Source organism: Epinephelus moara, chromosome 9 (assembly GCF_006386435.1).
Source record: "Epinephelus moara isolate mb chromosome 9, YSFRI_EMoa_1.0, whole genome shotgun sequence".
Lineage (NCBI taxonomy): Eukaryota > Metazoa > Chordata > Actinopteri > Perciformes > Serranidae > Epinephelus > Epinephelus moara.
The window spans coordinates 25,477,092-25,501,063 of record NC_065514.1 but is presented as its reverse complement, the minus strand read 5'-3'; the positions used below and the strand labels follow the sequence as shown (position 1 = coordinate 25,501,063).

Here is a 23,972-nt window from a genome sequence, read left to right as displayed (position 1 = left end):
TATGTGTTTTTGGACGTTTGAATCTGGGGTGCCGTAAGCCTCCATTAGGTGGAGTTGTGTTGCTACCCCCTCTCCCCTTGGATCTCCACAAGGGATGTGAGGACTCTAAAACTTCACCTGAGCCTCCATTGGCATATGGGTGAGTAGATAATGGCTGAATTTTCATTTTTGGGTGCACTATCCCTTTAATATCACTTGTAATCTGTATACAGTGGTCCCTGGCTTTCTCATTCTCAATCCCAGCAAAGTGATCCCTGAGCAGCCCCAAAACAAAAGCAACATAAATGAGTGACAACAAATTTTTATTTCTTTTTATCCCCATTGTCAGTTCTACTTGACCAAAGACAGTTTGTTAAAAACATGCTGTGCGTTATTGAACTAGCCTTGAGAAAATAATCATTTCTCCTTCTCTTCCACATTTCCACTTCCACCTCTCTGTGATTTTTCTCTGTAATGAGAATCAAAAGTCTGTCTGTCTGCTTCTTTGTTCGGTCCACACATGCTCAGTGAGAAAGGCTGCCTGGTTACAGTAACGTTAGAAACGGCCTTATTGTCTGCATCACTCATTGTCTCCTCTTCTTTCTTTGTGTGTTGCCTTCGGTGACAACACGCTCACAACAGTTTACTTTGACTTATAGTCAAAACAGCCCAACTCATTTGAATCAGAGACGGATCTTGTGGTCTCATTTGCCTGGGTGATGCATCAGCTCTGTAGAGCCCAGGTGTCCATGGGCCATCTCATTGTTTCATTGTGGCGCTTTGAATGTTTGGGATGAACTTAAAGTGTTTCTTGGGTCTTGATGGACAAAACATACACAATCTCACATATACTTTTTTTTAAACCAGTAGGGACTATTTCAAAAAAATTAATAATAATTGATTTCCTGTAACATAATTACAGGAAATCAAGCTGTAGATAGAGACAGATGGTGCTTTTGTTTGCAAGTAATTGTGCATTCATAGAAGTAAGACAGGAAAGTGGGACATTAGCCAACTTCTTGATGATTTGCCACAGCCCAGTCACCAGAAGAAAACACCGGCAGAATATGTTTCTACAAACTACAGATACAGTACATTTACATATTTGTATGTTCCTTATATATCATATTAACGTTTCTAAAGTAACTTAGTTCTTACTACATGGACATGAGCTGACTTTGTGATCCAGAGGTGGAGGAGGATGGTGGATGGCGTTATATCTAAGTGAGACAGTTGCCAAGCTGCAGACCATGGTTTAAGACCAACAAACAAGACAACTGATGCATTACTGAGACATCGCAGCATTTCCAGCTGTGATTGTGACACCAAAACGTGTATTTTAAGCCAAAACATGATCTTTTCCTAAGTGTTTTCGTGCCTAAACCTAACCACATGCTGACCACAGTCTTGTTGAATCGTAAAGAAACTTCAAATAGCGAACGTACAAGGCCAATATTTATTCTGCCTATTGGGTTGTAGACATGATGCATTCTGGACTTTGCCAAGTGATTTGAATAAGACATATAAAACCTTCAAGCTATGTACAATAAATACTGATATGAGTAACACTGATAATACTGCTACTATGCACTACTATTTTTATTTGATTAATTCTAACTTTTATATTAGCTAGTTAGCAACTTAAAGGCCCAAAATGTAGAATGTATATATATGGCTGACATATATTTATTTTTGTTTTATATATGTCCACGTTTGTCGTATGACATCACCTTTATCTTTAGCTGAAATAGCTGTTTTTCTCTGTGTGATCGGATCTTCTTAAACCCTGGCCACAGAGACTATCTGTAGAAGAAGGGGATGACTTTGGCCGGAGAGGCAGAGGATTACTTTACCTGCTAAAAAAGAAGGCGCATGTGGGAGTCCCAACTATCTTTAATGGGATCTCCAGTCTGAGGCTGAGTTGTGATTGATGGCTCGCACAGATTATCTTGCAGCGTGGAGAGAATGCAGATTCTATCTGTTAATGTGTCGTGTTTGAAATGTTTAATATTTTCAAACTGATGTGCGGACATGTCCTGAAGGGTATGATAATTCTGACCTAATTCTGGCACTTCCTGACCTTTAATGAATGCTAGGCTAATTAACATACCCATTTATCTTAAGACACATTTATTCACATTCACTCCTGGACTGGACAGACAGCTGTGTGTCCAGATGTGTTTTCCCTTTTTTCTGTCTCTGTGTGCCAATAAGCGAACATGCTTAACTTGTTCCAAATCAATTAACCTGACTGAGAACAGGTGCAGGAGTTGGCACAGTGCATGGGAAACACATAATTCCCAAATATTGCCACTTACAGCATGCAACTCTGGTCTGATCAGCTGTTTTTTGGCAATGTTTGCAAGAACTTCAAGTTTTCTAAATTATAAGTGAGTTGATTGCTGGAATCACATCAATTTACCAGCTTGATCAGCTCAGAGGAGATTATATTCATTTGTTAATTTAGCTGACAACAGCACATAGTTGTATAGCAGCCCAAACTCAGTGATTGTTTTTTTGTATTTACATTTACTTAGTTCTGGTATTTGATAATGCACAGTGGATTCATGTGAATATTCATAGCACTAATACAAGTTCCTGTATGATTAAAGGACTTGGCATCTAATTGTTCACTAAGAGACACGGCAGGAAATTTGTCATGTGTGATGCCATTATTTCAAAATCAGTTGGGATTAGTGTTTCAGTGTGTTGGCAGTCTTACCAGGGCCTTGGTCTCCTCCTCATCTTTGTAATACTGGAGCTGGTCCCCTCGCAGAACAAACCAGCGACTGTGCCAAGTCTTGACAAAACCTCCTTGCTTCCTGAGCCACCCACACCTGATGACACTCGGCCGTCCCTGCTTCTGGGTCTCTGTGCTGGCCTGACCTCCACCGCGCTGGGGACTGCTGTGGGACACGCACTGGTCGTCCATTAGAGCAACTCTAATCTGCAAAAAGGCAAAACAGTTTACAAATCTGTTCACATTTACAGAAGTTGCAAGTTCCAAGTAGGCAATAGGTAAACAAATACATTCTGCAGCATATTACAAACAGATGATGCTGAATTCATAAATGCTCTCTTTTCAGACTCAGTCCAGCTACTTAGAACAGAAAAGAAGTCCAGTGACTCTTAAGCTTAAATGCCTGCACGATTTCAACCAAAAGAGGAATGTACTTTCAATATAGGTGTAATTATTACAGTCATTACAGTCCAACATAAAAACTACTCATTCGGTTGATTCAATGAAAACCATTTTTCCTAATGTGGAAAAAAGTCTTGAGTCTTGAGTCTTGAGAGTTGAGAGTTTATTTTTTTTAATGGAGTTTTCAGCTGTGACAAAATGCTCAACTTTTCTCTTTCAACACCTCAAATAACACCTAAACTATCTCCCGGCTAGATACCACTTGAGGCTTTTTGTGTGTGTGTTTGGAGGAATATTAAAGTGTTGTTTATTTGCTGTGGTTTTTCCCGTCGTGAACCATTATGGAACTTGAGGCAGACAGAGCTGAGTGTTGAGTGAGTGCAAGGAGACAAGGGCAGAAGAGGAAGTGTGGGAGGAGGTATTCATAAACCAGATAACAAGACCACAGGCCAAACCTCTAATCTCTTTTATCTACTTCTTGTGTCACCCACCTACATAAGTTGGCCCGCCAGTCTTTTTCTTTTCTCCGTGCATTTTGTCTCTCCATCTCTTTGCACCCTCAACCTTTTTTGAACTGTTTTGAAGTTTTGATATGACAGAACCCTTATTATCAAAGTAGATAAAATCTGATCTGGAGTCTGCACTGTATAGTTATATTTCAGCAACTAAAACCATTGTAAAGGTTAGAAAGATCTAACAATTTTTTAGCCACACTAGCAACATGACTCTATGGATGTCAGTCAGTCAGTCCAGCATTTTGGCCCAGACTTAAACATCTGAACTGCCAGGAAATTATAGATTTATGCAGAGTCCACACTACAAGGAACACAGAAACAGGCTACAAGTCAATTTCATTGGAAGCTGGTGACATGAAGCCGTCACTGCAGATGGGTGTGATGCACAAATCAAAGTTAAGCTGGCCTCAACTCATTAATGACGCGGTGAAGTGTCAGCCAATCATGTTTTCTTGTTTCAAACTGTGGTGCTGTGTTATTTAGCTTAGTTAGCTGACGCTGTGATAGCTTTCTGTGCATTGCCACGCACACAGGGATGCAATGGGGCGGTGAAATGGGGTTCAGACATGAAAGAAAATCATATTTTTTGACCAAATACAAACTTTAGATGAAGTTCAGTCAAGGTGCTTGTGGCAAGCAGCAGGCACACAGAAGCCCTACAAGTAACTACATTAACGAGCGCCTGTTGCGTTGTTGCTTGTAGTGTGAACACGGCAGTAAACAGTTCTCAAGGATGAATTCTATTGACCTTTCCCTAAGGTTTGCATGTATGGTTTTAAGTGAAATGTCTCGACAACCACTGGATGGATAGAGTTTTCTCACAGCAGACAATTTATTATGTGATAGTAGGAAAAACACAGGTGATACTACAAACACTAACATTGGCTTCAAGTGTCTCAGTGAGAGTGACACTGAGCCAGCATGCAGGATGTCTGGAACCTGAAATGAGAGTAGCTAAATGGAATTCAGCCATCATTAATCTTAGTATTTACACCTGTGCTTCTCCTACTGTGACAAGTCAAAATATCTTATCTAGTATCACATCTAGTAGGAAAAACACAGGTGAAATTGAAAACATCCTAGTAAGCTATCCCAGAGCCACGATATGGCTGTAGACTAGGGTGTAGACATCTATGGTTTGTTTCCTCTGATCCAAATCAGGGACCTATCTGTTGAAGTGTTGCATATTACCTCGTGTTTGCTTTGTGTTCATGCAGCAGCATTTACAAGCAGACCAAAATTGGTGAAATGCAAAATCTAATTGTTCAGAATTTCCATGTGGGAAAACTACAGAAAGTAAACACGAGTAAAAGGAAAGAATACAGTCTGAAAATAAGACACAACTGGAATAGTTCCAGTGAATGTTTGCGCTGGAGTTGCTGAAAGCCCATATAGAGACAAGACAGTTCAGGAGGAGACATGCATTAATCCTCCTGGATTGTGATATGCTCAACAGCCAAAGATATTCCCAAAGATCTATGAGGTATGCCCATGGTGTTTATCACAGCCTACCTGGTTAGCGCTGATATGAACAGAGAGAGTGGGCTCTTTTGTAGCCAAGGTACATATAAGCACTGCAGCGTGGCTACAGCAGCTGATTTAAACCAAAAAGGGGTAATGCTTCCTCCATTTGGGCGAGCTCAAGGTCAGATTATGTCTCCACCACAAACAAACCATACCAAATTGCACCAGAGTTTGTTTGTAACCAGACTGAGACCACCTCTTCAACAAGGTCTTGGTCCAGTTATTTTGGTCCCACGCTAGTGTGATTACTCTGTTCACACCTGCCCAAACAAACCGCACCTCGGGGATAAACATTCTAGGATTCGATTCAACCAAACTAAACAAGGCAGGTGTGGAAACACCCCAAACTGTAGTGCACTTGGAAGCAAACCGAGACCCATGTTTTTAGGCGCATCAGAGTTTGGTTGTTTGGTCTGCACCAGAGCTCAAATGAGCTTTTACAACACCCCAAACAATGTGGAGTGTCTGATGAAATGCTCCAGGGTTTGGTTGAAACAGCAAACAGCTTAGGTGTGAAAGCAGCCCAAGGTCTTGGTTAAAGTTATGTGACTGTCACTGTGTTGGCCTGTTGTGAAACACTAAGGTGAACCCACAGCACAAGATTGCCACAATATATCTGATTCCAAAAACTGATCTACTTTTGGATGCTCCTTTCTACAACAGAGTCAAAGGTCAGTCTCACCTAAACAGAAGTGCCCTTAGTAGTGATTCTTTGTCTTGTTCAAAGGCACATCAGTAGGGGAAGCACTGTTAAAAGTCAAGTGTGTATGATTAGGTGGCATCAGATTGCAACCAACTGAAACTTCTCCCGTTTGCAAAGCATGCTGGAGAGCTACAATGGCCAACGCAAAAACGTGAATAGCCCTCAAGAGCCAGAGCCTAGAGCCAGCATTTGGTTTGTCCATTCTAGGCTACTGTATGAACAACATGGCTGACTCTGTGGAAGAGGACCCACTCTGTATCCAGACATAAAGAGCTCATTCTAAGGTTACAAAAACACAATTCTTAGTTTTTTAGTTCCTATATATCCCCCTAAATCCTACACACTGGACTTCTAATGTATATGGGAGGTTGACCTTGACCCTCTGAAGAAGAGGGTAGCCCCCTTGCTTCCCAACAGTTAGGAAAAGGTCACATACTCATGTACAGACAAATATCATTAGCTGGATCTCAAACTCTCACACACATCAACACATATAACACACACACGAGTGCACTCATAAACACCAGGGCACATACAATAAATCAAACTCCACATATTGTTTCCATACACATAATAGTGTATTTAAACCTCATCACTCAGTGACATATGCTAGCACTGCTACAGACTGCTGCTGTCAGCTTAAAGCATTGCCATGTTATCAGTGGCTCTGGCTGAGCTTTCATTGGTGAAAGTCCAAACAGCCCACAGGTCCAGATGAGGACCAGATGCGGCCCAGCAGTGTTCCAGGCAGCAGTGGAGCAAGTGCAGCAGGGCTGCTTTGGTGATTTCAAAACTTTCTCTGGCTCCATCATAAACACAGTCCAAGTGTGTCCTCTATGCATCCGCATGCACAAACATGCTCACCGCTCTGCATTCCTATAGGATAAAAACAATTTTTCGCCTGTTTTGTATTGTGGTGGCTACGTTATTATCTTTTGTCCATCTCAACTTAATCTTTGCTCCACTCTCATGCTAGATCTATGTGGGGAGAAAGTGTACAGTGCTCTTATTTCAGCAGCAGTGAAAGCTATCATCTGAGCTGAGTTCATTCAAGGGAAAATACTTCATATTGTGGGATCATTTAACACTAATATTAACGGGAATAACCCCTGTGTCCCTGAGGCTCCTTACACACTTTATTCTCTTAGATTAAACAATCTGACACACACACACACACACACACACACACACACAGCATAAATCACAGTTTAGGGTTAATACACCCATCTGTTGATGGAGTCACCTGCTGTGTTGCCAGTCTGGTGCCACAGCCCCTTTACAATTTCATGCCTCCTGCACAGAGCCTAGTTAACAGCACTGCTGGGACTGGCCTGTACTGCCACGAAGTGTAATGGTAAATAACTCAGTGGTTTCTTAATGTGAGTAACTCGCAGCTAGCTGAGAGAAGAAACACTATTTAAAATTTACATTACACTGTGGTCTAGTCCAGTGGTAATAAATCGCCACACAGGGATAGAAGGCATAATCATTACTAAATCTATAAATCAGCAGACAAATGGAATAAAATTAGTGGAAAAGTTAGTGGTTCTTTGGCCCCATGCAGGAACGGCATGATGAATTATGACCTTTTGAGAGTTACTCATTTTAATTTTTATGTTCCTGCTAAAAGCCAGTTTGTGGGTTCAAGCAGACATATCTAACAGATTCGTGGGGAAATGATGTGTTAACAACAGCCATAAAGTAATGAATCCTATAATTCATGAACAATATGGAGATGAATTGTGGTGGAATAAGCAACTTTTAACAGGCACTGGAAGCAGACAAGGGGAGAACACATATAGTACTTTTTGTCATTTATCCACACGGTGGTGTGGGTCAGTCGGTCCATCACTTTACTCCAGACTAAATGTCTCAACAACAATTGGCTTGCCAAGTTTGTACATATATTCATGGTCCCCAGATGATGGATCCTGATGACTTTGGTGATCCCTTAACTTTTCCTCTAGCACCATCCTGGTCGCCAGAAGAAAATGTTGGTATTGTATGTTTCTGCAAACTACAAATATATTACGTTTCATATGTGTCGTATCAACATCTCTATGGTGACATAGTGAATGAGTTGAGCTGCAGACCATGGCAGATTACTGTTCAAGATCAACAGCAAAAACAGTTGTTTTTAGCGATCCTTTTCTCTTGCTCACAAATAGTGGTTGTTTTTTACAGAGACATTACTGCATTCCTTGCAGGGAATGCAATATGCCCCCAAAGTTGGCTATCAAGCCAAAACATGATCTTTTCCTCACCATAACCAATTGTTTTAGTGCCTAAATCTAACCACTCGTTAACCACAGCATTGTTAAAACTTAAAGTTTCAGTGTATCCGCAACATAATAATGCACAAATATAATGTATTGGTGGTTTGCAGAACATACAATGCTAACATTTATTTTGCCATTAAGGTTGCGCTAACATGAAGTCACAATCATTGTGAAGAAATGAAACGCAATATAATTTGTTTATCAAACCATTTTGCATATGCATACTAGTGATACGGACTCCAAGGAGGCTAGATACTGTTTTGTTTTCTTGATCAAGCTGCCAAAATCATTCAAAAATACTTAAAGACAGAGTTAACAGTTTCAGATTCTCAGCGACCTCTGCTTGACAAGCTGTTGACTTAAAGACATTTTTGTATCTGACAGGAAACTGATCACTTCCTCACTGACTCACACCTCTGACGCTTTGCTTACTATATACAGTTTAGTAGCAAGCACATCTATATCAGTGTTCTTATAGACACATTTGCACAAAAGCTGTTGTAAAATAAATCATAACAATAACACTGGACGCTTTACGAGGCCGATGAGCCAGCCAGCAGAGCACATACATGTCTTTTTATGTTAATACACCTGATTTTTGTGGAGCAGCAACCCAACAAGGGCCAAAGGCAAGGGAGTTGACCTGGTTTTCAAACCTGGATTTTATATGTCGCCATTCTTTTTGCAGACACTTCTACAGTGAACCCCCTAATGATGCCAGATGTGGTTGTAAGCACATTTATGATGCAACTGCAACGTCTCTGCAAGAACACATCACTACCTGACTGTTTTGTCCATTCAGCAAACAGCCTCCCAGAGGTGCATTCTGTGTCCCTTTAAAACACCTGTGTGTGCAGGTGTTTCTGTACTGTATCTTTGTGTGTGGCAGTAGTGTCTCTGTCCCCTGAGCATCGAGCTCCAAAATAAGCAGTGGAACTAGATATGTAATATTTTCCCATGACAACAATGAGGTTGAAAAGGGAACACTAAAACAAAGAAATACTGCTTCTTTACAAGGCAAATAAAATATTGTTTAAGGTGCAATATTCTAAAACTGATGCCAAAGGTTTCTTGTTAAAGAAGAAGAAGCCTTGTATTCAAAATTGGTAGAGGAGGACTAAAATTTAACATAGGCTACTAGACAGAAAACGTGAAAATTGAGATTGAGACTGACACAGGCCTAATTTCCTCCTTACGTGTGGTGATGACATCATGTCTGATCTCTAGAATAATGACCGTGGCAGCATGATGGAGCATCTCATTTCAAAAGCAGCAATTAACACTCCATGTTAGCTACCATCTGCTCGTGTGTGGTAACACTTGATTCTGTCTCTGGAGTTTAAGAATATCCCAGAATTTTCTCCCAGCACGTCTGAGAACTAATAAAAGGGTCAGCGAGAAGAGCCACACTGACCTTCACAATAAAAAAAAAAGGCTGAGTATACAGCACAGACAGCCACACACACATATGCACTTACACATACCACAAACACTCCAAAGGACAACACAGTGATAGTCACGAATCAGCCCCTTGAGGTTTTGTGGCATGCACTGTAATTTCTTAGCAGGATGCAATTTATTTGTGACTCTGTGGTGGTCGGATAAAAATGAATACATTCCACAAGTAAAAAAAAAAATAGAAGGATGGACTGGCCTTCCTACAAGGGGTACAAATCTTTGAAACCACCATTAGTGTTTGTCTCCATTTCGGCGCTGACGTATTAGTATTCTCTGTCTGTCTGTGTCCATCAGTAAAATGGATGCTGAGCCAGGCCATCTCAGGATCAGGGACGCCTTGTTGTTGGTTTGAAAATATGCGTCTGTCAGTGAAATCATAAAATACAGCTACTGGACGTGTCTTTAGTGATGAAAGCTGTTCTCAGAGCAGCCAAGACGGCACTGAATTGTACAATAAATCTTTTTCTATTGTTTCCTGGGACATGATCATTTGATGCAAACTGATACTTGTGATGATGAACCTGTGCATGAATGCGTAGAAGATGTCAGAGCACCATATGTTGTCAACATCATGAAAAATATCATATATAGTAGAAATACGGATATCTAGAGATCTAAACAAGGAAGGAAGTTTGATGAGATTGTAAAATCTCTGAAATGTGATAGTGCAGACCTTCTTGCATACAGGACTTGTCTCACAGTATCAGGAGGTTGCTAGTTGTCAGTGCTTGCACAGAGTGTTTGTTCCCCATATGGGAAAGTACTGAAGCTAACAGCACACAGAAAGCCTGAACTGCTGTTTGACACGTCTTTGTTTGAATTGAGCTGCTTTGGAGGGAAGGATATTGAGTCTGGCTCATCCTTTGGGAAATTAAACTTGTGCTGGGGAAGAGTTTTTTGGGGGTAAAAATACAACCCAAGAGTTACCCAAATCATATATTTTAGGCTGCAAAAAAAGAGCATTCAATTCCCGTAATTAGGACTTTACAGACTGCTGCCCAAAATGCCAAAAATGTTGGTATCGGGTAGGGACAGTGGCAGGAAATCTTCTGGGAGCACAGGAAGTGGCCGCTCACAACAGCCACAGGGAGCACTCTGTCGACAGAGAGTGCACTTAACAAACTTAGATCCACTACTTTTCCCATCCTGTGGTTGCTATAAAGCGTCACAGGCTGAAACGGTAAACATGAATGTGCTGAGTGCATGTTACAGACATTGTGTGCCACATCTTTGGTAATCTTTGAAACTATGTGTCCTCTCAGACTGTTGATACTTCAGCTGAAATGACAACTTTTGCTGGCAGATTTCATTAACCAGAGCTAGCGAGCTAATAAAGCTAACATTAACTCCATTAGTTGTCTGAAAAATCTTTGACTGACTTTATAGCCTAGTGTTTCCACCTGACTCATTTTAATCTCGTAGCTTTATAGGGGTCTTAAATATGCATTTGATGCCTCCACATAATACTGAAAGACTGAGGCTTAAGCTGCACATCCCAGACTTTACAGCATCATCACTCATCACCAGATGTTAATCCATTACAGACATGCACATGAAGAAATGATGTAGTCAACTTTTAATTTTTTTAGTGTAGTGCTTAGTCCTAGTCTCATATATATATATATATATATATATATATATATATATTAAGAGAAATGTAAGCTGTATTTATTCAGTCATTCATTTCTGTAACTGCTTATGCTCTAAGGGGGGTCATGGGTGGGAGCCAATCCCATCTGACATTAGGCGAGAGGCGGGGTACATCCTGGACAGGTCGCCAGACTATCCCAGGGTTGACACATAGAGACAGACAACCATTCATGCTCACATTCACACCTATGGGCGATTTAAAGTCACCAATTATCTAACCTGCATGTCTTTAGACTGTGAGATGATGCCGTAAAACCCAGAAAGAAACCCAGCCCTGTGCACACCATTTCAACTTATGGAGAAACTTGACAGGCTGCGACTTACTGAGTTCTGATTGGACAATAGCTGTTTGGAAAGAGAGATCTGGCAAACATTTGCACAGAATAATATATCATATATGTTGATGAAAACTCATAGATGTAATGTGCATTTTGTGTTCATATTAAAGGTTATCAGTGATCACAGTGATGCAAATAACCTCCTGCCAGAAGCCTCAATGATTCACTGATGAATCGCAGACATTTATTCATGTGCTTTAACATGTGGTAGACAGTGCCATTGCCATCTGTCTGTCTTCAGTCCTCAGATTTTGCATTTTCAGCAGCTGCTGTACTCCACAGTGGCCCCAGTACTTGCCAGTAAAACCTGTGCCAACTTTCCTTGGATGATGCAAAGGTCAACAGTGCGTTAAGCAGAAAAGTCACTATGGAGGTCTGATAAAAATCTCTTGCTTGATAACTAGAATTGTATTTTTTTTCTTGTACCTGTCTGTCTGTCTGTCTGTCTGTCTGTTTTTCTGCTTATAAATCAAAACAGATAAAATATTTCTGTTTCTGGAAAATCAACTTTATTACATTATGTTGCTTTTCCAACCCAATCGGCAGAATAAATGTTGGCATTGTACGTTCTGCAAACCAAGATATTTTATATTTTTATATTTCACATGTAGCGAATATATTAAAACATTTCTGTATGTTTCAGTTGTCAATAATGTGGTTAACATGTGGTGAGGTTTAGGCACAAAGAACACTTGGCTATGGTTAAGAGAAGACTATGTCATAAGATTCCCAATATTGTTCTCACAATCACCTCTGGAAATGTGCTGTTATTGCAACAACCAATGCTGGCAACGTGTCGACATTGCATAAAAAATACCAGGTTGTAGTTGCCACAACCACTGCTCATAATGTGCAGATATCACCTTAAAAAATACCTGGTTGTCGCAACAACCACTGTTGGAAATGGGCTGACATCGCCTTAGAAATACCCGGTTGTTGTTGCAACAACCATTGCTGGTAATGGCCAACGTAGCCTTCAAAAAACCTGGTTGTTGCCACCACAATGAGCACTGGTAATGTTACAATGTGTCATTAAAAACACAGCTGATATTGAACAGTGGTCTGATGCTTGGCAGCTTGGACCTACATTACATTACACCATCCGCCATCCCCTCCTTCTCTTGATGAGAAACTCAGCTCATATACATGTTATTTGAACTACATCACTTCAGAAACGTTAATATGATATGTATGAAACAACAAATGTAATGTAATAGTTTTCACAAATGTACAATGCCAACATTTTCCTCTGGTGACTGGGCTGCTCTTTCCTCAAGTACACCACCACAGAGTTGCCAGAAAAATGTGATTGGTAGACACATGGGATGTGCCGACTTCACAGCATGTGCAAGTCAGCATGTCTGACAGCTGATTAAATCCACCTGGCAATGACATAAACTCTGTCTGTGTTTCATTAGCAACCATCTCTCCACAGCTAATTCAGATCAAAGCCAATAGAATTGACAAAGTCCATGTTCACATGAGAAAAAGAGTGATTCACATTTGTTTGTTTATGTGCACAGTAACAGTAAAGTACATGCAATAGGGGAAACATGAACTTCTAATTGCCAGTCAGTGCTGTCAGACCTTTAAATATCCCTCGGCAACCTTCCCCCTTAAAGTCTGCACAGTAGGGCCTCCATGACCCACATGTGTTAAAGACAAATATAACCCTCCGCTACCAAAGCTGCTACCTCGAGAGCAGTCTGTTTCTGTTAGACTCCTGCTGAAAAGTCACAGAGGTGAGAGGAGGGCATGTTTCTTGCTGTGTTGTTGGTGTGCTAATCACTGGATAGGATGTGAAAGAGGAAGGGCTTTAGAGCGGTCACAGATGGAAGTACTCACACACATGAAAAAAACCTGATCCATTGCTCCGTCCAGCACACGCACAGCTCAGGTCTATCATGATTTAATGCTGAAGGGGGTCAAAGTGAGGTCGCGATCTGAGATGCTATCCTTCATTAAGGGGCAGTCCACGATCAGTCACAACCTACACAACCCACTGTGAGTCACAGAGAGAGAGGTGGATGGATGAAAGCAGGAAGAGGGGAAGGGAGGTAAGGGCGGAAGATATAATGTATCACAAACACAGAAGGATCGGTTCTTGGAGATAAATTTTCTTTTTGCTCCTGCTGCTAAAACGCCAAATAAACTCCCTGGCTTTCCTGCGTGAATCAACGTGATGAGTCAGTGTCTATTTTGTCTACACACGGATTTAGACGCCATATGTGGCCCCCTTCATAGCCTACAATGCAGCCCTTTTGGTATGATACACCCGCTACCCCATCACTAGTATCGCCGCCCCTCCCTCTGCGTTTTCCTCCATGCCATGTGTCACAGTATGTCTGGGAAACTGAGCAGCAGCCCGCTGAAGGAACGGCGTTGAAGACTTCTCATTGACTCATTCTACATGTGTTTGACGCACTGTTACAACTGAGTGAATGATACTGTTGATGTGGCGATCCTTTGTAGCGCAGTAATGTGAATGTAGGGGGATATTTTCCTGACAAAATAAGATACAAGATACAACAATCACAAAGTTAGAGGGCGAGCTGAAAATCACACCAGTGATCACAGTCATTTTCCCCAGAGATGTGATTTGCTGTTGCAGTCTGGGGAAAGCTGACTCTGCATTTCAACCTTCATAAATGTCACCTTGCTTCAGCTTCTCTGGGTGAACTAGCCTGAGTGTCAAGTTAATTTAACAGATGTTGAAGGAGTAGTTTGACATTGTCACACTTATTCACTCCCTATTGGAAAGAAAGATGAGAAAACTGATACCACTTTCGTGTCTGGGGTGAATTAGAACCTACTGTGATCAGCCCTTTCTTTTTACCAGGTTGTCAAATACCGATGCTTTGTGACGCCCCTCAGCATGTGATACCAATGCCAAAGGCACCCTTTGGTGCCACTTTAAGGTGCGCCAGGCTTTCATCTAACTCCACTGCAAACCCATCTTTGGCAATATTTGATGCTCAGAGCAACTGACGTAGTATAAAGAGTGAGAATGTCCGCATACAGTGTGCAGACTTTCACCCAGGATAATGCTTTTCATGTCCAGTGTAAAATGTCAGTTTTAACGCAACATTACCCAACTTATGTACATCCGTCACACACTTATGTCACTTATGGGACATATTTACATTGCCCATTACATACTAATTTAAACCCAAAACATGATATTTTTTTCTAAACCTAACTAAGTAGTTTCGTTACCTATACCTAACCATGACTGTTTCACAATGTTAACTATGTGTTACACTGTGTGTCACCAACAGCTGTGCATCACATGCTAAAGGGTGCATCTCATAGAGACACAAAAGGCATGAGGAAACATCAGTATTTGACGACCTGGGATGAAAACGTGTTGAATACGGAGTTTGTTTGATTAATACAAAAACTGGAGAGTAAAAATGTCAAATTAATGTTCTTCTTTTTTTTAAGATTTATTTTTGGGCATTTTGCCTTAAATGGACTGGACAGCCTTAGTGTGAGTGGGGGAGAGAGAGTTCGACACACAGCAGAGGGCCACAGGCTGGAATTGAACCCTCGCCTCTGCATCAAGGACAGTACCTTTGTACATGGGGTGCATGCTCTAACCCCTAAGCCACCGACTCCCCTCAATTTAATGTTTTACTGGAGGTTTGTGCTAGACAATCGCCTGCCTCTGAGCAGTTGTCAGGCAGCCATTGAAGATTCCAGGAAGTTGGTGTGCTTAGCACAAGCCCCCGGGAGCAGCGCCAGGCTTTCAAGCCAGTTTGATATAGTGGCCAAACCGTGGAATTACAACTTCCAGCTGCCTCACGAGATGCTATAGGGCCCAAAATGACTTTTTCCTACAGTTAAATTGTAAAAGAAACGTCTGTTAAGTGGATAAGGTGACTTGTTTCACTTTTGGGATCTGATCCATTCGGTATGAATTTAAATGTCTAAAAGAACTGAAAAATTCCATCATTTTATCTCCACTCAGATTAGCAGAGTGCTAAACCAGAAGCATTTGGCTCAGCCGGCTAAGTCTTTAGCGTGCCTGCTCTATGGGTCCTGCAATGTGGAAGATTCAAGAAATTTTCTACCTGGGAACGGTTTGTACAAATTAGGAAAGAAAAGTGTAAATTGGTGAACATTAGAAGTGATGGTAGGCAGATTTTGTTACCCTTCAGGCTAACTGTTTCCCCATTGCCAGTCTTTGTGCCAAACTAAGCTAATCAGCTGCCTATATTTAACAGGCAGAAATGAGGTGGTATCAATCTTTGCATTTAACTGCCAAAAAGCAAATAAAACTGTTTCTTAAAATATTCCTTTCACCAGTGAATTCTCATTTATTTGATCTCCGCTCCAGGTTTGCTGCAGTTTCAGTCCTCCTTGTGTCCATCCCTTCTTCTCTCTCAATAAACAGATATCACAGAGCTAGACCTGGGAACAGTCGGGTGCAGCAGCTGACACGGGGAACCTGATCCCTGGGCTTTCCAGCCGCACAGTTTGTGCACTGCAGACATTCCTAGCACACGGGGGTCATCATATCTTCCGTCCTTCTATCTCAGCTCTCGCCTCGTTTGCTCTCACATCTTCCTTTTCCATTAACCCACCAGGTGGGGGAAACAAGGTGCAGGGATGTCTTTTCTGTCCTCCCTGCCATTTCATCAACATTTACCATCCTTGTCCTTTCCTTCTCATCCTTTCATTCTTATTATTTGAATTTTTTCCTCATCTTTCTGCCTCCTTTTTCCATTCTGGGTATGCTGTGAGTAATTGCACTCAGCGACATCCTCGTACATGTGGCAGAACTAGCACATTAATCCAGACATAATTGAGTTTCCTTCCCTGTTTGGCCAGCCGACAGCCAGACAGGGGGTCAGTGTTTTGGATGGCATGTGCAACGGTCTCGCCATCTGCATGTCCTGCACCAGAATTAGTGAGCCCCTGCAGAATGCTCGTCTAACAGAGCGAGAGCACAATAAGTTCATTGAATTCTAATTACATGACTAAAAACTACCTGAAAAGTGAGCAAAATGTGCACTTACCGGCTGTCCAACAGTCACTGGTTATATTAAATTAGTCATACTGTTACAGACTAACAATATAACTAATATACTTTAGATGACGCTTGCAGCATTAGGTCAGTTTCACAGTATGTTTCACTGATTCCCAAGAGGCCCACTCAGGTGTGACACATCTATATATATAACTGAGAGTTGTGCATGCATTTCCTCTGATGCATCTCTACTCCAGTCTCAATATGACTGCTGGTGACATGAGTTATGTCACCAGTTTAAAACAGTGGAAATACATCACACTGATGAACCATCATAATCAAATCCATCAGAAAATTAGTGATTCTGGGAGTTTGTTTGGAAAAAATGTTCAGTCACCAGAAGCACAGATGTGTCTCATCATTGTTTAGTAAATTGGAGGCAGTTGCTGACCTCCTCTGCTTGTGGTCTGGGTTAATATGTGTTACAAATAAATTAAAAACATGCAAGATATTACAGTAAACTGATCCCCGCAAACACCATCAAATGTCATAGCAACTACCCTATACTCGAGAGTGTGGTATCACTTCTTCTGCAAATTCATTTTTTTATTATTAGTTCAGCTTCACGTATACCTGCTTAAAATATACATTACATAATTTAAAGTGTCATTCAACCCCTCTTAGATTGGACCAGGCATGTAGACCATTTCCCTACAGCATCTTTACATTCCTATTATGTGCCAAAGTGAGTAGAGATGCCAGGATCGATGGGGACATTGCCACAAAATCACCAATAAAACAATACCTCAGAGGCAAAAACATACCATAAAACACAGAGAGCAGACTCACCTGTCAAATAAACAGCCTCCTTGAATCCCTCAGCTCTGACGTGTGGTGATGCACACCTACTGTATCCAATCCAGTGACAGGTAATCAATCAACATCAACAGAGAGATCCTGGGCTGAGACGAGCTCAAGTTGTACTCCAGCTCAGCTGCTGCTGCTGCTGCTGCTGCTCTCCTGAACAAACTCAATGTGTGCAGAGTGGATTGAGTTAGTCGAGGCTCAGACGAGCTGTTATAAACTTTTCCCCTGACTGCTCACACCATCTGCATGCTGAGAAAGTCTCCGCTGTGAACAGGATGGCTGTCGCGGTCAGCACAGTCACACATGGGGCAGCATTACAGCGGGAGTCCGCCCAGACACATGCACACCCACATGCACTCACACACAGACACTCACACACACTCTCTCTCCCCTAACACTGCAGCCTATGCAGTCCTAACTCCTCCAGTCATCCTGGCTGGTGAGACGCTCACACTCAGTCTGAGCAGGCTGTGTGTGTATGTTGGTTACAGAAAGGAGGAGGAGGAGAGAGGGAGGGGAAAGTGTGTGTGTGTGTGTGTGTGTATGTGTGTGTGTGTGTGTGTGTGTCAGTGAGAAAGCATGTTTTAGGAAGTCTCAAGATGAGAGCTCTGACTGAGCGGAGCTCCAGCAGTGCAGCTGACTTTCTCTAATATTTCACACAAGCAACTGGCACTTTCTACACCCTCACACTGTCTTACACTCTTCCAAAAATGTTAACAGCCGAGAATGTCTCAAACTTTGCCACGGTTCATAATGTGGAGTATAAATCCTGCATTTCCCATATGTCATCTGTGAGTAATTCAGCAGACAAACACAGAAAGCTGCCCCAGATTTAAGGCGTCTTCAAGTTGTTGTATACAAATGACTGCGTGCATGCAGCTCCACAAACATTTATTCAGTGACACTATCCTCACTTTGGTGCAAATCCAGCTGTATACACACCAGTGGAAAGTGCATCTTGTTTACCCGGGAGTGGCCTAAAAAGTTCCTGTTCCATAGTCTTGCAGTGGTTCCCTCTGAATGGGGACTGTTTCACATTTAATTTATAATGTACTGTACAAAACAAAAGTTGTTGAATTTGTATGATAAATGGAGACAGTATAATAGGGTAAAGCTTTTGTACTGTTGTTATGGGTGTTCACGGTTTCAGCAAATGACTATGTCTGCTTTTACAAACTGAGGAATTCTGACGTGTACTTTACATTCCTGAGCTCACTCAAGCAATCATTACGCACCTTATTGACTCTTCACAACCTGCTTGATCACCAAACATTGAGTATTGATTTATGACAAGACAGCAAGCACATTAAAATGAAAAAGTGTTACTCTCTTTCAGATTATAAACCATTTCTGCCGATAGACGCCCCTAAATCCTACACACTGGACCTTTGACTGGATGGGGCTACCAAAGAAAGATCTATATACAAAATGAAAAGGTTGGAAAACAGTTCAGTGTAGATGTTGAAGAATGGAAGAAGGAGGTTCATTTTTTTATGTTGTTTTATAAAAGAAATATTAAGAAAAACAAAGCAAAATCAAAGTGTGTTGAGAATAAGATCATTCACCACCAAAACAAGTCTATTTTCTTGTCTATGAAATCCTAAAACATGCAGGGTATAATTTATGTTATCGCCACAAGACAGATGCAGAACCTTTAAATAGTCTGAATGTATTTCTGGCACGTGTCGGCCACATCCCCTGGTTTTGGAAAATGTACTCATTACTAATAACAGAGGGAAATTCCAATCTATGTAGGAGGTGGCTGATGTGTCAACAGTAATTACTTCCTCGAAATCAAATCAGTAGCAGAATTAGTTTATGTATATACTCACGTACAGCACAGTATATATGACATTTGCCAGTAAATGACCGGGGTAGTGTGTGGTTTATGATATGATTCAGTAAACAAGATCCTGGCTGGGTTCTTGAGGTGTCAAGCCCCAGACACACCAAACCTACATTAAAGAACTAGTTGCGACGAAGGCCGCATGTTGCTTCACGTCGCCTGTGTCTCGGCCAGAAAGTTGCACTTGTACACACTGCAAAGACTACAGCAACAGCCAACTAGCATGTACGTTCTGCGTCTGTATGAGAGACAATAACTCTCCATACCAGCATTCGTCATTCAAAAAGGGAAACTGGAAGACTGACAGGACAGACTCAAGACCGTAGTTAGCCAGTTAGCACATTAACAACACAACGCAGTGTTGAAAGAGCAAAGACCATTTCTGCTAAAGAGCTCAATTGCCATAAAAAGTTTGTTTTTCGATCTCATGCCTTCTTGACTTAGTTGTTTCTTTGCTTCCCTCACTTCTGATTCTCTTCTCGATCAGTAAGCTAAACTGCAAATAACAGTGACTTCATTCATGGTGGGTAACACCATCTCTGACAGCGATTCAACATGCTGAGTCATATGAATAAAAAAGCCAACGAGGGCCAACTAGTGTCACAACGGTGCAGGATACACTGCAGAATCTAGGGCAACAGACGTTCACGGACAATCCGACACTGACTAATGGCCGACAGTCGGCTTGGTATGTCAGGGCCCTTAGAGGTTCAAGTGTTGGGTGAGGCCAAACACAGCATCTATTGATCTGTGTGATCTACAGGCAGAGGAGTGAGGTCAACGTTACATTAAGGTCTTCTGTAAGCATCTGTCAAATGATTGATCAAAGAGGCAACAGCAGTACATGAATCTGTCCAAAGCTTCAAACTGCCACTTTGATGAACGCACAAACCACGATAAGTTTCTGACTAAAACCCTTCTCCACTTTTGTTTCACAAGTTTAAATAGTTCTCAAGTGCATGCCTACCTGGGATCTTGCAGAACATGATGCATTGATGGCGCATTTGCAGCTGCAGTAATCAAATGGGTTGCTTTTCTGTTACAGCACAATCTTTCTGGACATCTAGAACCGTGGTTCCCAACCTTTCTCGCTTGTGACCTCTTAAAAAGCAATGACATCAATAATGTGATGTGTGGATGTGCACTGGAAACAGTTCAACCTGAGGTATCCAGTACTTTATATGAAAAAAGGTGCAGTAATGAGCAAAAAAAAATAGATACAAATATATAAAAATATCTTGTTTAAACACCCTGAAACCTGTCGGATTTGTCTAGGACCCTGTGATCTCGATAATCCTGACACTAACTCTGTGCATGTTTGCTGCAGCCATCATTATGAGACTTGCACCTTAAATGTAACATATTGGATGACATTCGTCAGTTCAAACATGGCTGTTCATTTGTTGCTACAGTACAGCCAACAAATGATCAGTTTTACACGCTGACTTTGAGACAACTGTTGTGACGCATGCTTGCTCTAATGCTCAGTAACCATTTGGTGTACTTGGCAGAATACCTTTTGCTCCAGAGTCTTCTTTGTTACTTTTTGTTACTGTATTTGAAAAGTTGTTATTAAATTGGAAACAGTAAATCTTTTGATTATTATGTTTTATTTGCAGCTATGCAGAGGTATCTACAGCTAACAGTGAGAATAAAGTAAAATCCATTCCTCCCAATAAAATCTAATCTCCACACAGAAGATGGGTTTTCTAGGTGTTATGAAAAGCTTCATTAGATTAAACAAAGATTAAACAAAATGTTGAGAACAAACAGTAGGCTCTGAGCCATCTGTCCTCAGCCATCCTTCAGCATGTTTTATTATATTTGCAGGACGTGGAATGCTCAACATGAAACACTGTGACCTTGTGACGTGAGAAGTGGCCATCTGTAAACAAACTGGAGCTGCATCTACTCCCATGAGACACTCCGGGGGACCTTATCCGATAGGAGATAACTCACAAGATGAGAATGGATGAATCCTCACAGAGGAAGCCTTTTGGGAATTACAATGATCTCAATGGGCCTGTAGTTCTCATGGCCTTGCAGTCAGAGGTTCCGGACAGTTGGTGACTTCTGGGGAGATAATGAAAATCTTTGAGACAGAGAGGAGGCCTTTCTCAGTGGACTGGAATGACACTAGAACTCATTCACTGCAATTGTAGTTGTATTGATGTATTAATATGAGGTTCTCACTTTTGTCCTCTTACTGCTCTGTACGTACAGCTTTAGGTAATTATTCTATATATTGCCCAGATCTGTGTGGAGTCCCCATGAATGGGCTAGCAGAGTGCTACATGATTCAGCATGTTTACATGTTTCCTGTACAAACAGGAAGCTAGGGAGGGACTTGTTGTGACAGCCAATAGAAATGTAGCAGCCAGACTGATGTTACATGCAAACAGAGGTGGCTGAGGTGAAAAGGACACGCTAATAGTGCAAATACAGCAACTGTGCTAAGCTAACAGTGTTAATGGGAGTTAGCGCACACTCACAGTGGCAAACTTGGGAAGGTGGGCACTGTGCTTCTGCAACAACGCTGTCCCACCACTGTGGGACTGGGCAGATTTATCAGTAACCCCGGGAGTTCGCACAACCAAAAATACATTTAGATCCTGTATCCTGGTCAATAGCTGGCAGATTTTATAGCCGCAGGAGCGGGACATAACAGTTTGAGAAAGCATTTCATTGGATGCAAAACTGGTAAAAATGCCTGAGTGCAAGACGAGTCATTAACATGTTTTAAGCATTTCCAGAAACTCTAAAATATCATTATGAATACCTACAAAATGACTTTTTCTCATTGTAGGGACAATAAGAGGAAGACGTGATAAAAAAATAAACCTTAAACATCTACCATAAAACTTCAATTAAAAGCCTAGTCCCAATCAAACACCCAGTCCCTTTTACTACCCCAGCGTGGCTACACATTTTGGTAAATATCTCAATCAGACGCCTGGTCTGATTGCCAAGCAGTTCACTTTTCTTATAGAAGTTTTTCAGATGTCTAAAACTGGGGTTGTTGGCTATCTCAAATCATGAGTCCATTCCTCAGTTACACTGTAAGTTATTCATATTCCTTTAGTCCGTAAGGGTCCTCAGATCAAAAGAATCAAAAGGGTTTTTCATAAAAACTAATCCAAGTTGTGAGTATTGTTTTAACAGGATCAAGTGGTGTTGTGTCGGCATACCGCCTGTCTGAGCTAGATCAAATGAATGACTCATTACTGGTATGTTATCTGAAGTCTAATATTTAAACAAATAATATTCATTTTAGTTTAAATAAACAATTTAATTGTATTTCCTGTTCTTTGCTGAGCAATAGTTTTGTGTGAAAGCAATTAAAAGCCTGTCCCGTATGGACGCCTGTCCCAAATATAGGCCAGTTGATTTTCATTTTAAGCAAATAATAGCCTAGGCTATTAATTCGGTAAATATATAAGTTTTACGGTATTTTGATTTCATGGCCCTTTAACAGTGGATCACATGACCACTTATGTGTAAGAGCGGTCACTTGTAGTAATGAACCCACAGATGGTTTTCACCTGACAGAGGCCCTATCCTAATGCAGATTTATAGCTTCTTTTAGCTCATTGTTTTTTGGTTGTAGGACCCACAACATAACTGTTTATATTCTCTCTCCAGGCTCTCATCAGTACCATATTCAGATGCAACAGGCACATTTTTTTCAATGAAAAACCAAATGAATGTTAATGTTTCGCTGTGCTGGATGTTAAAACACTGCAACTATCACCTTAAATTAGGTGTTTACTGCTTGTTTCTGATGCTCCTCTAGTGGCCAAATCAGTTATTGCAGATTTAATATCCAAAAGATGACAGGTTAAAAAAACAAGAAAGTCATAATACCATCACCAGCGCAATTCAAAGAAGTGAAAATAAATAAATAAATAAACAAAAAACTAAAGTTGGAGGCGCCCCGTTGGCCTTGGGGATTTAAAGCACTGATCATCAACACAGTTTGAGTGTAGGTGGGAACCTTTATAGTACATAACCCCAGATCTCCTCTCCTCATTTTATTTCAGCTCTCTACTATCAAATCTCGGATCTCTAAAAGCATAAAATGTCAAAAATAAAAATATATTTATTGTAAAAGCATGTATAAGAAGTGAGAGGTCATCATTTTCCATGATGGTAAGAGTCAGTGTGAGGGAGTACACTATGTTGTTGTTTGTAAGGTCAATGTCGCCCCCTACATTGTTTCACTGCTGGTTTCAATTTTCTTCTGACATCAATAGAAACAGAAAGCTTCTTCTCGTAACTTGCTGACAGTTGTTTTGAAAGGTCAGTGCAAACACAGAGACCTCCCTCCTTCCTGAATTACACTGAAAAGTCCAGTTGATGCCTTCCATGAACTGCAAACATCGCTTCATCTCTACATATGCCTCCACATGAATTATCTATAAACTGCCTTACATCAGCATGTTAATGATTCTTTATTTTAGTATTACTTTTAGTATTTTAGTATCAATTATAGTTAGTTTGTTTTTGCTCTTATATAAAGTATATTCCTTACCACTACCACAGCCTTATTGTCCATAAGGGATTGATAAAGTTGTTCTTTCTCGAGAGACAGTAGTTTTCCTCTGCACCAAAGATCATCTCATTCTTGTTCTTGATGCAACATTGCTCTCTGGTGGTGACTTGTAAAACTTTTGGATTAAGAAGTTTAACAAGCCTATTT

General features: G+C 41.1%; 1 protein-coding gene across 1 annotated transcript in view; it reads right to left on the bottom strand.

The window, feature by feature from the left end:
- The window catches only part of arhgap24 (Rho GTPase activating protein 24), an 89,123-nt gene extending 71,264 nt beyond the window's left edge, over positions 1-17,859 (bottom strand). Inside the window, exons 1-2 of the mRNA XM_050053496.1 lie at positions 17,410-17,859; positions 2,702-2,926 (exon numbers count right to left, since the gene is read on the bottom strand). Coding sequence (XP_049909453.1) covers positions 2,702-2,911 — 210 coding nt within the window. The 5' untranslated portion in view covers positions 2,912-2,926; positions 17,410-17,859. The remainder of the gene's footprint in view (positions 1-2,701; positions 2,927-17,409) is intronic.
- Between the last annotated feature and the right edge of the window lie 6,113 nt (positions 17,860-23,972).